Source organism: Chiroxiphia lanceolata, chromosome 3 (assembly GCF_009829145.1).
Source record: "Chiroxiphia lanceolata isolate bChiLan1 chromosome 3, bChiLan1.pri, whole genome shotgun sequence".
Taxonomy (NCBI): Eukaryota; Metazoa; Chordata; class Aves; order Passeriformes; family Pipridae; genus Chiroxiphia; species Chiroxiphia lanceolata.
Window position 1 is genome coordinate 91,457,398 of NC_045639.1, and position 17,492 is coordinate 91,474,889.

General features: G+C 40.3%; 1 protein-coding gene across 9 annotated transcripts in view; it reads right to left on the minus strand.

The window, feature by feature from the left end:
• LOC116784323 (E3 SUMO-protein ligase ZNF451-like) overlaps window positions 1-16,145 on the minus strand; it is a 35,995-nt gene extending 19,850 nt beyond the window's left edge. For 5 of the 9 annotated variants that reach the window (XM_032682849.1, XM_032682848.1, XM_032682842.1 and 2 more), the window contains exons 1-9: window positions 16,050-16,145; window positions 15,013-15,096; window positions 9,273-9,356; window positions 7,940-8,065; window positions 6,314-6,425; window positions 5,585-5,735; window positions 4,050-4,176; window positions 2,270-2,423; window positions 159-306 (exon numbers count right to left, since the gene is read on the minus strand). In XM_032682849.1, coding sequence (XP_032538740.1) covers window positions 159-306; window positions 2,270-2,423; window positions 4,050-4,176; window positions 5,585-5,735; window positions 6,314-6,425; window positions 7,940-8,065; window positions 9,273-9,356; window positions 15,013-15,096; window positions 16,050-16,130 — 1,067 coding nt within the window. In that variant the 5' untranslated portion in view covers window positions 16,131-16,145. Of the gene's footprint in view, window positions 1-158; window positions 307-2,269; window positions 2,424-4,049; window positions 4,177-5,584; window positions 5,736-6,313; window positions 6,426-7,939; window positions 8,066-9,272; window positions 9,357-15,012; window positions 15,097-15,331; window positions 15,487-15,672; window positions 15,758-15,848; window positions 15,868-16,049 lie in introns of those variants that run through there. The other 4 variants (XM_032682847.1, XM_032682845.1, XM_032682844.1 and 1 more) reach the window with 4 other exon arrangements.
• Between the last annotated feature and the right edge of the window lie 1,347 nt (window positions 16,146-17,492).

The window sequence follows — 17,492 nt, forward strand, 5'->3', positions numbered from 1 at the left end:
ACATGAAAGAAGACACATTTTTGATAGTTTACTCAGGAAATCAACATTCAGATGGCCCTACTTGCCTGGAAATCCACTAGGAGCACTAAAAACACGTCTGCCTATCTGCCACTGATCTATGAGTGTTCACATTATAAAGGCAGCTGTCTTTCACAAACCTGAAGTGAGCCGTTAATTCCATATGCGATCGTAGTATCTTGTAGCAGGATATACACTTCACTTGGAAGGGGACCTCTTTGCACAGAGATATCAGAAGGTTCTTCGCATAGGTTGGAAAAGGTAGAGGATGGCCAGTCTTCATTTCATCTATAAAATGGAATGGTAGAAAGTGCAAGTTCTTTCAAAGTATTTCAGCTCTCTGATGACATAGTTACTGTTGTTACTTGTTTGTCACACAGTTCAGAAAGCAAATTATCATGTGTCAGCTGGCCCACAGTAACTGTGCTATGGAAGACTAAAAAGACTGAATTTTTAAAATTTCTGTGACAATCTCATTTCTGAATCTGTTTGGATCTTGTTTTTTCATACTCAGTGACTGACTCTACTTCCCTTTTCCTCTTCTACAACATCAGGTCAGACATGTCTCTTAGAAAGGTTTTTATTGACCTTCTTTCACTCCATCTATAGCCAGCTGTCTACTCTTACCACATAATTTTCTTTTAAGCCACAGAGTGCTTAAAAAAAAAAAAAAAAGGCACACATTTAACAAGTTCCCACATACTCTGACCATCTCTTTCTCTCTTTCCCATCCTTAGTGTTAATTGCGTTAATTCTTACATTCTTAGATGCAGGACTTTCTGTTGTTCAGAGCACATGCTCCATATCTAAATTCAGATACCATCAGAATAAAAAAATTCTATTGAAAAGAGAATGGGGAATGGTTTATGGATTAAATGTTGTTCATGTTCTGCACCTTAGGAGGCAAATTCTCTTTGATTTTTCTGTTTAGTAAGACATGATGATCAGCAGGCAATAATTTGAGGTTATGCCTTTCAGTGAACTTCACTGGCAGATCTTAGATCATGCTGGTAATTATTAATCATGAAGACCTACCAACGCAAAGGAAAAATTGGAGCACTCCATTTTTTGTTCTGAGCTAAGAACTATCCACCTCTAAAGAAAAAACCCACTAACTTGTGCTTTTAATCTTTTCAAAGCAATAGCTCACCAGGAATCTCTTTTAAAATCTATAACTTGAATTTAAAAGCATCTGCAGTCATCACATTCAGAATTAATAACCTATTTGAGAAAAAAAGTACATTAGATCTTCAATACATAAGAGAACATATAACCATGCAGATGACTGTCACTTCCATGAAGATTGCAATACTGACTCAACCTGCAGCACGATGCCTTCAAAGCCTATCTTTTCTGCACACTTCCTGCAGCCACTCAGGGGGAGGGCAGAAGTCAAAGATATAGTCATGAAGATGAGAAATAACTATATCAATCCTTTTGGCCACACAGGCTTATCCTGAAACCTACAGTATCTAAAATATGGCCACTTCCTGCATAAGAAGTCAACTCCATCTATATGTCAACTGCTTCAGCCATTTAGCTAACATTAAAGTAAATGCTTCAATGCCTATTGCTTATGTCACAAATAAAAAGTCAGCGTAGCTATGACAAGCATTAACCCTGTTTTCAAGCACAGGATCAGACAGGTATTTCCTGTGAACTCTTTTAAGAGTGGTTCTGGATGTTACCAGCTCACAACATAACCAGTATTTCAGCCTTCAGCAGCAATGCAGTCAGTGCAAGCCATCAGACTGGCAGCACTGTCCCAACTAACCAGGCTAGATTTGCAAATATACAGATAAGAAATTTTCACGGGTCTTTGTCACCAGCAATGCCAAGGACACTGACAATAGCCTCCAAGCAGACTACAGACAGTACAATAAAGGGAAGGAACTTCACAGCCAGTCTCATTGGAACTGAAATTTATTTGTTTTGGTCCAAGTCTCTATCAACATGCTAAATGTAAACTTATTCAGGACAGCAGTTGCACAGAGTCACTGGAGGATGAGAAGCTTATATGAGAGCCCTGATGGCTTCTCATTACAGCAAGTGTGATGGAGGAATCATTTCTACACAAAAGTACAAATTTCAAAGCACCACATTTAAGACCTTAAAAGAAAAATAACAATTCATTAAAAACAAACTTTAAAACCTTAACCTTTTTTAAACTGCAGAAAAATGTAAGTCAATTCATATCATAAGGGTCAATTATCAGATGAAATTAAAAGCAGTACACTTAGTAGCAACATACCATTCAATTGAGAAACCTGGAGGAAGTGTTTCTTTCCTGACATATGCTGCAAACACTGTTCGCTTTTTGTGAAAAGGAGGAAACAGTTTGGGCATGCAAAACACTGAATATGCTGTGGAGGGAGACCTTTTTTATGCCCATCATTTTCATTTAGCTGGAAGAGAAAAATTATCTATTTAGGAAAAAATTAAGCAAAGAAACCAGCTCAAATTCTTCCCATGTCCTTCCATTCCACTCTCCCTTCTGTGGTAGTATTTTCAACTTTTAGGTTTTCAGCTACCACATCTATGTTTATCTACAGCCTACCTCCATGCACTTCAGCTCACGAGACACAAGGGATTGGCCAAACTTCCATTGTCAAACTCAGCAACTCATCTATTCTTACTACTCCAGCAACTTCTCCATCCCCTTCTTGCACCACTTGCAAGCACTTTCCCCAGGGATTATGGGCTCCAATTCTTAGCTAGTCCCTTTACCCTGGCTCTCAGAAAAAGCTCCTTCTATTACCAAAGCAGCTGCTTTTCCTGATGTCAGTTCTTCCCTGATCTTGCTAGCTTCCAATTCCTCAAAATGCTGCTCCTCAGAGTAGCCTGACAGGTCCACGACTTTCTAAAAGTCAAATCCTTCCACCTGCCTTGCCTTCTACATCAACTCTGCATCTCTGCTTCCAGGGCAAAAATCCTTTAGTTTTGCTTCCAATATTTTTTTGCTTGCTCCTTTATAAGTCACTTAGTGAATCTTCATTATATGCTTATGCTTTCTTCCACAGCTTTGATTACTATTATCTCCCCATCCTTCCATATCAAAGTAATTCATTCTTGCCTGCTGCAAGAGTCAGTCCTTTCCCCAGACTTGGCTGCAAACTCCTGCTAATGCCCTTGTGTCACAGGCACACAACTTGGAAGCAATGGAAAAAGAGCAGGGACAAATTACTATGCAATCTTTCAAACTTGTCAGGTATGACTATGCATCAGGAGTTATTACCACAAGCTAAAATTTTTCTGATTTTCAGAATGTCTACAACTTCCCTGAACTTAACACAGCTTCTGGAGTCTAAGTGAGTACTCAGCAGTACTTGTTATTAAAACATCCAACTTGGAAAATACTATCCATTATGCAGTTCAATACTAGACTGTCTAAATAAAACCACATACCCAGAAGGTAACAGCTAAGCATCTGTTAAGCAACTGAGGTTTTACAGTAGCATGTTATGAACAGGAGAGAGAGCAATCAACAACAAAAAAGCAACACTACTAGCTTATATTCAAATCAGAGCTCAAATGCTAGATCATCCTTTCCCTTCTGTAAGTTAACTAGTGAGTAGCAGCAAATACCTCTATTGGAGGGACTGGAAACAGATAAATCACCCAAGTTTCTTTTCTCATTCTATTGCCTCTTTCCCCCCTCCCCCATCTCCTTTATTTACTTCATCCTAACTTGCTGCATTTATCTTTCATAATTTTGAAGATGTGAAAAAAGGGAACACCTTTCAACAACACCAACAGAGGGACAAGAGGCTCAAGACTACGGTCCTCTCGAAAGTATACCAAAAAGTACAATCTAATGATGAGATCTAAAGAGAATACTGTCAGGCTACACCAGGTGTTTGAAACACAACAGAATAAGAAAAAAAAACAAACTGTCTTAAGACTAAAAGAAGAGAGGTGAGAAAAAGAGGGTTAAAAAAGAAAACAAAAACCTAAAATCAGTGCATAATGATACATCTTGAAAACTCTCTACTACATTCAGTCAGGCGAGTTACTCATCCTTATGATCTTGCCTTAGATAAAAGATGATCACTATACTGCTGAGAGGTTGAAAATCTTTCACAGCATATCACACAGGCAACAGCATTATTTGGGGGTCCACGTAACGTGACAGTTGGGTCACAAGGAGAATGATCAAACCTGGAGAAGAAGAAATAATTAACAAACTAATCCCATCTAAACAGTTAAAAGGGTTTTTTTTAAAATGAGAAAAGATCTGTCTTTTGAAGCTATTGGACAAAAACCCTTATCCGATCAACCTAAACTATAAAAATTCCTCTCTTCCACTATCATCAACTGTATCAGCTGAAATACCTTGCATAGAGGTGAATCTCCCTGCAGCTTACCTGTTACAAGGGTCAGTCTGCAGAGGAACCCCACTGTTTTTACAAGAACTAAAAAAAGGCACAATTTCCCAGAGAGAGAATTTTTTTTTATTTTTACCTCCCTGCTCTAGTTCTGGCTGGGATGGAGTTAATTTTCTTTGTAGCAGCTTGTACAATTGTTGCATTTTGGATTTACAAACAACAGTGTTGATAGCACAGAGATGTTTTAGTTATTGCTGAGCAGTGACTGCACAGCATCAAGGTCTTCTCTGTTTTTCAGACTGCCCTATCAGCATGGAGGCTGGGGGTAGGCAAGAAGCTGGGAGGAGACACAGCTGGGACAGCTGACCACAACGGGCCAAAGGGGCAGCCTATAGCATAAGACATTGTGCTCAGCAATAAAAGCTGGGTGAAGGAGGAGGAAGGGGAGATAGTTGGGAAGACAAACACATCACTCGAGCTAACTATTACATATGAAAAAGCTGTACCTGTTTGTCTCCTTATATTGCTTTGCTTGTGCATGTAGCTTTTGCTTTACTTATTAAACTGTTTTTATCTCAGCCCAGAGTTTTCACACTTTTAATCTTCTCATTCTCTTCCTCATCCCAGAGAGATGAGTGAGTGGGCAGCTGTGTGAGGCTGAGTTGCCTACTGGGGTTAATCCATGACACTTCCCTCAACTTCTCACCTTACCATCTTCCCCACAAACACACTCACTAGTTAAAAGGCAGTATCTGCTGGAATTGACCACAGACACACTGAGTGCTGACTAGCAATCATCAGCTATGAACAGATGTCTGACCTATAGCTCGTTCCTCTTTCCATTCATTATGGGCTCTTTTTTTTTTAATCTTACCATCAAATTGTGTAAGGTAGCCTTTTGCTCTTTTTCAAGTTTGAATGAAGATACTACAGGACTGGAGAATAGAGATCTTGTTTCTCAAAAACCCCATGTACTACAAAATGCTCCACAAGAAATAAATTCTGAACGGAAAAAACAAACAACTTCCCTACCCACCCAAAAAACCCAAACCAAAACAACAAAAAACCCCCTATGAAGTTCATCACATCATCTATATAAATGGTGTAACATATTAATTGGCTCTCAAAATGGAACTTTGTCACTACAGGCAGTTTAAAGTAGACTTGATGCTGATGTCCTAAGTTAGAGCATATTCTTTCATTATGATATCTTGCGCTGAGCTCTTGTACTATGTCCTTACCTTTGAAGGTGACCTAGAAGAAGATGTACATTATCAAACTCTCTGTTGCAATGCATCACAGGGCAGTGTTTGGGACTGCTGTTGAGTTGTGTCTGAGCTGCCCTCTTACAAGCACCCCTTTTTCCACCATTAACAGAGCCTGGTTTCAGACCTGTGTTATAAAACAATGTACTTAACCAGAACCTAAATTATAGAGGCTTAAGAAAACAAACAAAATAACACATAAGCCCTAAAGCATTTAAAAATCAAGTTACAGTGATTCTTAAAAGCAAACTAACACTGTACAATCCTACTCAGGAAGTCTGCACTTTCATTTTCTTCAATTCCCAGCAGTGTAACTTTTTAAACACTTTCACACCCTTCATCGAGGTACTATTTGAAATTCACTAAACATCTTGAAGTTACACTTACTCATGTAGACATCTTCCTAAGCAGCAGTTCAATAGTAGCATTTTTTCCTCCTAGCAGCTTCTTTCATAAAAATTGTTAACATCGCCTTAGTGATTTCTAGATTTGGTATCTTACATTTCCTAAACAGCAAAGCATTAGAAGAATGGATTTTATGGAAATGAGTGTTTAAGAACTTTCAAATGCCATATGCTAGCAAAGTTAATATTGTAGGATTAGGTTATGCACATGGCACCTGCAAGCTCAATGCAATTATCACATGTTCTGTTCTCCTATTCAGGATTTAGAAACCATCACTGAAACTTAGTTTCCTACTCTTACCTGGCATTTTTAACCACTGGTCCACACATAACCTTGCAGCTTCTGTATCACTATGTCCCCGAATAAATTCTAATTCTTGCAACCCATGAGCATATTGGGAATCAACCTTCTCCTGCGAGAGAAAACATACCAGGCAAGGTGGTGATCAAATTCTTTTTAAAAAAATTAAAGATTAGGTATGTATCCCAAAACTTACATATGAGTTTCTAAAAACACAAGGAAAAAAAACCCAAAAAACCAACAAAACCCACACCCACAAAAGCCTCAAGTAGGGGAAAAATAAAATCTTACAACTTGATTCATTTCTATTTAACACAATAAAGATAGGACATAAAGGCAATAAAAAAATTTTAAAACCAGTAATTTTTTCCCCCAAAGTAAGAGCTACGTCTTGGGTCAATTAATTTAGTTTTACTGTAACTACTGAAGTTTCTGTAGCACGTACATAAGATTATAATCTTATAAAGAGAAACAAATAATCATGAAGTTTTAAAAAAGCAACACAAAATCATTATTGAAACCAAAGAGTCAGTTCATTCCACTGACAAGGAAAAAAAATTGGCATCTTCTCATCAGTTAATGCAACTTGCAGAATTAAATTTAGTTTTCAAAGTGGAGTAAAGAGCCACCCAGGAGGAAAATATTCATCTTTAACAAAGGATTTTTTAGCTTTCATTCTCAAAGTACATTGAAAGGTACATAGTTATCTCTGACTCCACTTGACACATGGAAATGTATGTGGAAACATTAACAGATTGCCAAATTCTCAGTAGAGGAGACAGGAGAGGAATGTAGGCTTCTGGACTTCAAGGCTACCTTGGACTATATCCAACATCCCTTTACTCTGTTGTATTACAGTTGCATAGTCTAGTGTAGAATATAAAAAGCTTTAACTGTAGTAAAATCATGTGATTTTAAAAGTATTGAGAAAATTAGGCTGGAAAGACAGCACGTTCCACAAATACTGAATTTGACTCTGTTCCCGTTCAATTTCATGAAGTTCTTGTAATCCCATTCCTTCAAGCGGTCCAGGTTCCCACGGAGAGCAGCCCTTCCATTAAGCCCACTGACTGCATCTCCCAGTTTGTAATAGAAGTAAAAAGTACAAGCCTTTCAAATTGCTGCCCAATGCAATTAATAGGATTCAACTCTAAAATTAGGCCTTAAACACAGAAAGTTGTATTACATTATAAAATATTACTCAATACAGAAATTTAATGTGGCAAACAGTTTCCCAAAAATCTCAGACAAAAGCAAGTAAATGAGTAGGCTTGCTGCATGGTTGTTTGTGATAACTCTTATTTTTCAATTACTCAGCAAGAGTAATTGATGTTAAGGTTCCTCTGCTATATATACAAACAAGAGAAAAAGTTTTTGCCATTGATTTTCACGAATTTTGTTTTTTCCCATCCTCAGGAACTGCAATAAGAGTAGCAAATTTATCAGTTAAAAGCCACTGAAGAGACAAAGTCTGTATTGTATTTCGAATGATGCCACAGAAGCCTAGTTGCTAGTTCCAGGTCTGGCTCACCAATCTTTTTATTTATTTAGTAGTGAAAACAAAGACATTTGTGAACTACAAGGCCTTTATGATGCAATTCTACCAAAACAAAATACTCCCAATACCTTAAAGGCTTTGTTTTTCTCTTCTTTTTGCTGCTTCTCTACTTCAACATGTCGTGCCAGACGATCCAGGGTTGATGCAACTCGTTCTTTCTGATAGTCAATGTGATCCTTACGCTTAGAAGGTCTCTACAATTGAAAAGTTAAACACTTATTTGGTGACTAAGTAACAGGCACTAATACAGTGAAAAGTGATGTCCAAGCATCAGGACATAATTCAGTAAAGATACTCTTATCCTAAGTTCCATGATCTACCTTGCTAGTTTTCTCTTCCTATTTATCAACATCTGTAACTTCTATTAAAGAAGCAACTAAAACAACTCTCCTCTCCACACATTCAAGGCAATTCAACATAAACATTAGCCTCACCAAAGCAGTAGACGAACATGGATGATTGTGCTGAGTGTCCTAGAAGTCTCCAAGAAATGAAAAATTAAGTAAATTATTTAAAGTGAGTAAACAAAATCTCTACTGATTTGAAAGCCAACATGGAGACCACCTGAAAAACTGAGAACTGATACAATTATTGCTCTAACACTGCCTACTACCTTCAGAAAGACAGATCATTAGCTTTTTCTAGCATAAGGGATAGGCCATACACTGTAATTTGCTCCTATTACACAACTAGCTCCAGCAATCAATCACTGTAGAGTCAGCCTGTGAATATACAGAAGAACCACCTTTCCTTAAGAACCAGTATTATTACAAACATTCTCTACTCTAACACTGTAAAACAGAAGTCAAGAGATGGCTACTGCTGCCAAAACCAACTCTAGTAGGGTTAATCACTGCCTCTCTCCAAGGCCCTAGAGAGCAGGCACAATAAGCTCGGGGGAATAAACAGAGCCTGCTTCTGACTCATACAGTCTTAGGAGGGATTGTGAAGGATTAGGCAGAGATAAAACCAGCCTGTCATGGTCCTCCAACCTATACATTTTTCTTAAAAAGTTGTTTTAGAAAGAAAAGGCCTGGGAGTAGACCAGATACATTTGCAGGCTAGAAACTGGACACACAGACTTCGGAGGCTGCTTGTAAAGGGATATTTTTCTTCAACACATTTGCTAACATGACTGAAAGACAAATAAAAGTTCCAAGCCCATTTCAAGGAGGCAAAAAACAGCTCTGGAAAAAAATGGAAGTGGTGGTATTCTTGCCTTCCACTCAACAGTAGGAAAAAAAAAAAAAATCAAAATACTTAAATGTTATTTATTTAATTATTACTTGTTAAAAATACCTCTAATAAGGCTTTTGTGAAAAGTAACTGATAGGAAAAAATACAGAAGAGCAATTATTTTATTCAACTGAGATGTCCTAAAATATATTACAACATACTCACGTGAACATAAGAACTGCTGTTAGGCTCTTCATCTTCACTGCTGACAAGATCAATACATTCAAGTATAGGTCTTAAAGGTCCTTCCTGGAATAAAGTATTAAAACACACACACAAAAGCACTGAATTGTCATCCTTCGAGATAAAATGTTGCATACATTATAGCACATGGTCAGCATTAGCATTTCACCAAGGTTTCAAGAGAGTGCAGTAAAGGAAATTCTGGTATGGCAACTTTTCCACTAAACAGACTATTCCACAAAATTGGTAAAACATGCAAACAAGTATTCAAAAATAATGTAATACACAGATATCAAGTAGAAAAAAAATCAAATTAATAATCTTGACTTGCCTAATAACATTATATTCTTCACCTTCTCAATCAACTCAGACCTACATTTTTAAAGATACTCAACCTGTGCCATTAATTCAATGGTAATAGGGTAGCAGCCTGTTACCAAGATAGGAACAGCCTTAGATTTCACTATGCAATGTTAAATGTTTTTTCCTTGTTTTTTTCTTTCAAGGATTTTTTTCGCCTTGTTTTTAAAAACGCAAATTCAATTCCAAAAGCGTGATGGCCTAATCTTGGTTGGACACCAGGTGCCCACCAAGCCACTCTATCACTCGCCTCCTCAGCAGACCAAGGCTGGGGACAAAACAAGATGAAAAAAAATCCTCCTGGGTCAAGGTCAAGGCAGTTTAATAAAGCGAAAACAAAGGCCACATGTGGAAGCAAAGGAAAACAAAAGATTTATTCTCTGCTTCCCATCAGCAGGCAACGACCAGCCACTTCCCAAGATGTAGGGCTTCAGCACACACAATAGCTGCTCCATAGACAAATGATGTAATAGTGAATCACAGATAAGTTTATTTTTTTGTAATGCCAGGGGTGATGGTTTGGTTTCTTGTTGGTTTTTTGTTTGTTTTAAATCTGTACATGCAATGCCATCTAAATCACGACAGAGTTTTTGACCAAACTACAGTATTAGCTGTTTGTCTGGCAATATATCTGGCAGATACCACAGAGCTGTTATATACTCCATATTTATGCTGTATTTCTTAGAAAGTTAAGTTTTCCAGGCAGAAGAAGGACTTAAAGTACCCAGCAGACTGACTTCTTGAAGAGGTATAGTACCATCTCTGCCATATATTTAGCAGTTTCTTCAAGATATTAACAGTGAACCATATAGGGCAGGCTAGGAAGACTTACTGCCTCATGAGGAGTAGTGGAGAGAAAAGCAGTGTGCAATCCTCTCTACTGCTCTTACTGCGTCTCATTCTTTACATTGTTCCACCTTTCAAGGCAGTAAAGCTGTTCAGCTGGCCAGGCATAAAGAGTCACCAGGGAGGAAGAGGAATGATATCTCGGACAGATAACAAAAGCTTATATGAATCAAGCTGCAGGCCTCAAATTACCCCAAAAGATTGCTTAATTTTTTAGGATTAAATAAACATAATGTGGTTTTCTAAATGAAATATAAAAAAAATCCATTACAGATTTGTTTCTGTAGAAACTGACAGTCTCTGTACAACTTTTAAGAAATTAAATCTTTATAAAACAGCTGTTAGCAAGTAACAGTTCAAAGTCACACTCAGACCACCTGACTATCCAATCAGCTCAATAATGTGTTTTGAAATGCTCAGCTCTGATCCTAACAGCTGTACCTTCTTCAAAGGCAGAGATTTCCCCTATTTGTGTTTATTTACTCCCTCAGTTCAGCAACTAAATAGAACTTACAAAACTGACAGTTGAAATGCAGAATAACTTGGTTTCAAGTCTAGGAAGCTCTAATGACAAGAACAGTAAATTTAATGCAAGTAATATTACAGGCAGCTGTGGCATCTCTGCTGTTATTCACAGCTTTGTCTGAAAGCATCAGCATTAAATCATCAAAACTGTAATTTCACTATGCTACACAAGATATTAATTTTAACTGTTGATATAATCAAAACCGTTTAATTGGTAACTGGTAAAGATGGAGCTTCATATTCATCTCCAAAGACTGTCTTCTCAAGGACTTCTGTGAAGCTCATTTTTACTGCCTCCAGAAGTTTTCTCCAAAAGCCCTACACTGTGGACTCTTTCTCCCCCTCCCTCATTTCACTCAGTCTTTGGGCAATCAGGCCTAGTTAACAGACACCGTGTCCATCATGCAAGGTGTTTTATTTGTTCAGTTTTTAGCTTTAAGTGCATTCAGACCAAATACCCAGTTTACTTAAACAGCACAATTAAACTTTTGCATAATTATACACACACTAGCATACAGAAAACATGAAACTAGCTTTCATGTATGCGACCACAAACTTATCTTTAACAAATATTTATAAGAACATAAATTGTGTATACACTATGTAAACACACTTATCATAGAACAAGTTTACAATAAAATAAATTTTAAAAATTGACACAAGTAGTACTATTTGTGCTCTAAATTTGTGCCCTAACAGACGTCCAACTTCAAGACTGAGTAACTGACCAACCTTGCAAACCAACAAACACTTATAAAGTTTTGATTTGTACAACCTAGTAAATACAAAAATTCAAGTCCTTGGTTAACTTGAGTGCAAAAATAAAAGTTCTACTTCGGAGATGCTTCCTATGCTTCCTAACACCACTACCATTTTATTCAGCTCCTGCTGCAATACAACTAAAAGCCAGAGAGACAAATACTTCAGTTGAATAGCTAATATTTAATATCTCAGGGAGAAAGGAAGCAAAATATTTAAATGGTAGCTACTGTATTTTAGTGAATCACTTAATTTGGTGTATTAACTAATTCCCCTCTAAGTCCAATGCTTTTGATGCAAACCGTGGAAACTTGAGTTATCTATCTACTTAAGTGCTATAGACCCCATTACATCTGTGAATTTCTTCACTCTTGCCTTATTCTTCCCAAGAAAACAAAATGGGGGCAAGACCATCCTATCTTAAGAAACTAGGAATAACAGTTTGCATTGCAGATTAAATTATATTTTTCTGCTGGTATTCAAAACTTAGAATGTAATGAAGTGGACAAAATACATTGTAATGACAAAGTAAAAGGTGGGAAATTAAGTAAGAATAGTTTTAAGTTTTCTGGATGAGGATTAAACTGACTGTAAAAGCTAAAAGACTCTGGTAGCAGCAGAGATTGCCTTTGCTCCATCAAATGAGGACTTTTTGTCCTCAAACACCCTAATACAGTGAAGGAAATGGAAAGAAAAAACAAAACAAGGAAAACCAAAGAAACAAAAAAACCCACACCAAAACCACACCCAGCTGTCAAGAAGAAAAAAAAAAAGGGGGGGGGGAAGAAAAACAGAGATCACATGGCCTACAACTAATTGTTGTCTATTAAAATGAACACAGGTTGAAATACCTCAGTAGCTTCTCTAATTCAATTTATACAGTACCATCTTGTGCACTAGGTCTTTAGGACATGGACGCAATCGGGTAGCATCCATATGCAACATTTATGGAGTCTACACACTTCCAGCCATACACATTATTATATGGAAACGATGATCTGAAGCTAGCCAAGTACTCTGGAAATCCTTTTGCAAAGTCTAAAGTCATCCTCACTAGGACTAAAGGAGAGATCTGAGGACACATTGCTGACATTAGGTGCTGGCCAGGGTCACATGCCTTTCCCATGTATTCATCAATGACAAAAGTAAGCTTCTCACCCCAGGATATTAATCCTGCAAAAGACTAAGCACAGTCATCTTATTATATCTAGCAGCCTCTCTTGGAAGCAACTGTCACTGGGAACATAAAGGATCTGTATTATCCACAGGCAAAGCCAAGAAAATAAAAAGAAAGTAGTTAGAAGTGTTGATTTTAGTTCTCTTTCAGTTACTGCTCCTGGTGCTCCAGCAGCCCTTCAATCGTTATGCATTCCAAGCTATACTAGCTTCCTCATTCTTTGCCCAGTTTGAAGAAAATGAAGCTTTTACAATGATGATAATAAAATTATGGAATGGTTTGGGTTGGAAGGGTCCTTGAAAATCATCAAGTATCGATCCACCTGCCATGGGAGGGACACCTTTCACTAGACTAGGTTTCCCGGAGCCCCATCCAACTTGGCCTTGAACACTTGCAGGGATGGGGCATCCACAACTTCTCTGGGCAACCTGCTGCAAAGCCTCACTGCCTGCACAGTAAAGAACTTCTTCCTAATATCTAATCTAAATCTACTCTCAGTTTGAAGCCATTTCCCCTGGTCCTGTCACTACATGCTCTTGTAAATAGTCCCTTTCCATCCTTCTTACAGGCTTCCTTCAGGTACTGGAAGGCCACAACTACATCACCCTGAAACCTTCTCTTTTCCAGGCTGAACAATCTCAATTTTTTTAGTCTTTCCTCACAGGAGAGGTGTTCCATCCCTCTAGTCAACTTAGTGGCCCTCCTCTGGACTCACTCCAACAGGTCGATGTCCTTCCTGTGCTGGAGACCTCAGAGCTGGATGCAGCACTTCAGGTGGTGTGGAGTGAAGGGACAGAATCCCCTCCTTTGACCTGCTGACCACGCTACTTTTGATGCAGCCTAGCATACAGTTGACTTTCTGGGCTGCAAGCCCACACTGCCAGTTCATTCACCAACACCCCAAATCCTCTGCTGCAGACACACATGAATGCTTGTATGTATATAATGAACTTTGAACTCACTAGTTAATTTTGACCAAATCAACTACAAGATTAAGAAGTCTCTGAGATATTCAACTACTTAAAAATCCTTCGTATTTGAGCATCTAAATACCCCTGCAGAAAAAGTCTGAACCTAGGCTTTAATCAAGCACCATATAAAATAGAGCAGGAAAAAAATCTAGTTATTGTTCAGCATATTGTTCAAAAATGAGACAAATCCACAGGAAATCAGGCATTAATAATCTTGGCATCAATTAATCACTTGATCTTATTCATATGATTTGTTCCTTCAGGAAAAACATCTTTAGATGTGTAGATGTGGCAATTAGGATATGGTTTAGTGATTGACTTCACAGTGCTCGGTTAACAGTTGAGTCAATTAGAGACATGGTTTAGTAGTGCTGGGTTAACAGTTGGAGTCAATGATCTTAACGGTCTTTCCCAACCTAAAAAAACTATGTTCCTATGTAACCCTGCAATTTAGCACCACTTCACTGATGACAGATTGAGTCCAGACCACAAGCAGCATGAAAATATTCTGCTTTTCTTGGACATCCAATAGATAAAAGTGTCTTGAAGTTACTGACATCTTTTATGTGAATGTATTAGATTACCTGTTGTACTATAGAGTGCTTCACACCTTGAGAGGACTGTTTAAACCCGCTAACTTGTAATTTCCTCCCTCTTCTTCTAAACCAAGTACAGTGTTTTTAACATTGTTCTGCTTTATTCCATTAAGTTAAGCGGGACTATTCATGTAGCAAAATGCTATCACCTGATTACCAAAGTCCTCTACAGTGACTTCTTATATATGTAATTGATCACTGTAATTCCCCACTGACCTGCTGGGATACCCCAGTCCATATTCTCTCTATAGGACCAACTGACATAATCTTATACTCTTTCAAGAAAGGGCACATAAATCTTTAAGATCAACTTGTTATCTGACACAGAGGTTCACAAACCAAATTATCTTTAAATGCAAGAGTAATGCTTTTCATCAAAATGTAATCACCATCAACAGAGCAAACAAAGTCCCCCTCCTGTTTAACTGGACTATTGAGAATGTATTAATTACAACAAGCAGTGTGCTTCCAGTACAAGATCTACTTACTCCAACAAACTCAATCTCGTCTTCACTTTCAGAAGCTGGTGATTTACTCCTGTGAAGGCTGACAGAGCTATGAGACTCCATTATCTAAACAGACAGAAATCAAAACATGATACAGCATTTTATCTTTTTTCTTTAACTAAACAGCATTTTCCATTTCATGCCCGCTTTGGCTTTACAGTCTATCTGCACTCAACAAGCCTGTCTCTCATTCACTGACAATTATCACTGAGACCCGGAGAAGCAATAAACGACTTCGACTCGAACCACGCTGCTGTAGTTTTCCAAGTATGCAAAACATGGCTTAACCTACAAAGCATACCAATACCTATACTCCTCCAGCAGCCACCGCTGCAGTGTAGCAGCCCAATAACATGCTTGAGGTCGAAACCCCAGCGAGAGCCGAGGCCTGAGCTTCAGCCTAGCGGCTCCCAGGCACGACCGAGCCGGGGCGGGCCGGTAACAGCCGCCGGCGAGCTCGGCCGTTTCGAGCAGCCGCGGCTGTTTTCGCTGCTCCAGGCCGCTCTAGGACCGCGGCAGAGCCAGAGGGCTGAGCTTCGTGCTCCAAAACAAGCGCCGTCCCGCCCAGCTCCGGCCGGGCTCCGCGAGCGGCGCGGAACGGCCCCGGCAGCCCTGCCCCAGCGGGCGGCGGTGCTGACTCACGTTTCTGGCCCCGCACGGGCCCCCCGCCCCGCGGGCTCCGTTCGGCCCCGCCGGGCTGACGGTTCGGCTGCTCGCCGGGCACAGCCCCGCGGGCGCTGCGCTAAAACCGGCGGCCCCGAGCTCCGCCCTGGCCCCGCTCATTCACCGCCCCCTCCCGCAGGCACCACCGTCCCGACCTGCCGTGTCCCCGCTTCCTCTGCGGCCCGAGGGCGGCGCGGCGGGCAGGGGCGGGGGCGGGAGCGCTGCGGGGCTCGCCGGGAGCGGGAGGTGCCGCCGCTGCGCCCCGCGTTGCCCATGGCAGGTGCCTTCGCCACCGCGGCAGCGCCATGGCGCCGACCCCGGCCGGAGCTCCGGGCGCTTTCCTTCTCTCGTCTTACCTTCAGTTGCGCTCCATCGAGTTCCTGCTCGGAGGGGGAAAACCCCCATGCCGCTTCCGGGGGAGGAGGAAGGGCGGCCATTGGGGCTGGCAGCGGAAGGGAGGGAAGGCGGGAAAATCGCCTATCCGCCTGCCTGTGCGTGCCCAGCCTGCCGGTGCCCAGCCCATCTCCCGGTGGTTCTATCCAGCCCAGGCATCTACAAAGATCCTTTGTGAGGATCTTACGGGAGGTGGTGCCACGGGCACTAGTGAAGTCCAGATAAACAATGTCCATTACTCCACTCATCTGCCAGGGCAATCAGTTTATCATAGAAGTTTATCAAGTTGGTCAGGCCTGATTTCCCCTTGGTAATTCCATACTGATGACTCAGTGATTTTCTTGACACTGAAGTACCTGGAAATGGTTTCTGGGAGTAGCTGCTTCATTACCTTCCCACGGATCAGGATAAGGCTAATGGGCCTGTGGTTCTGTGTGACCTCCTTCCTGCCCCTCTTGAAGATGGAGATGGCATTTGCTTTCCTCCAGCCTCAGGCACCTCTCCCAGTCACCATGATCAATGAAAGATTATTGAGAGTGGCCTTGCCACGACATCAATCAGCTCTTGTCAGTACCTGTGAGTGCATCCTGTTAGGGCCCATTTACTTAGCATATGTCCATTGATCCTCTCCCACCAAGTGTTCATCTTCCTTGGTCCAGCCTTTCCCCCTGGTTTCTGGAACCTGGGATTCCTGAAGGTTGGTCTTGCTAGTGAGGACTGAGTCAAGGAAAGCATTCAGTAACTCAGCCTTTTCCATGTCCTGTGTCAGCAGGTCATCCCTCTCATTTAGCAATGGGCCCCCCTAGTCTTCCTTTTGTCACCTATGAACTTACAGAAGCCATTCTTGTTGTCTTTGACATCTCCACCTAGATCCAATTCCAGTTGTGCTTTAGCTTTCCTAACTTCATCCCTGTATGCTTGAACAATGTTTCTGTATTTCTCCCAGGTTACCCATCCTTGCTTCCACCCTTTGTATGCTTCCTTTTTTTATTTGAGTTTGACCAGGAGCTCCTTGTTCATCTACGCGGGCCTCATGGCATTGTTGCCTAATTTCCTATTCACTAGGATGAACTCTTCTTGAGCTCGGAGGAAATGATCTTTAAATACTAACCAACTTCCTTGGGCCCCTTTTCCCTCCAGGGCTGTACCCCAATGTGACTCTTCCAAGTAGATCTTTGAAGAGCCAAAATTCACTCTCCAGGGTTGTGAGCCTGCTTTTTACACTTCCCCTCCCCTCAGGATCCTGAGCTCCACCATCTCATGGTCACTACAGCCAAGATTACCTTGAGCTTCACGTTCCCAACAGTCTCCTTATTGCTATGAGGTCCAACAAAGCATTGCTTATTATTGGTCTTTGTTGACTCCTTTATGACTTGGAAGAAGTTATCAGTGCACTCCAGGAACCT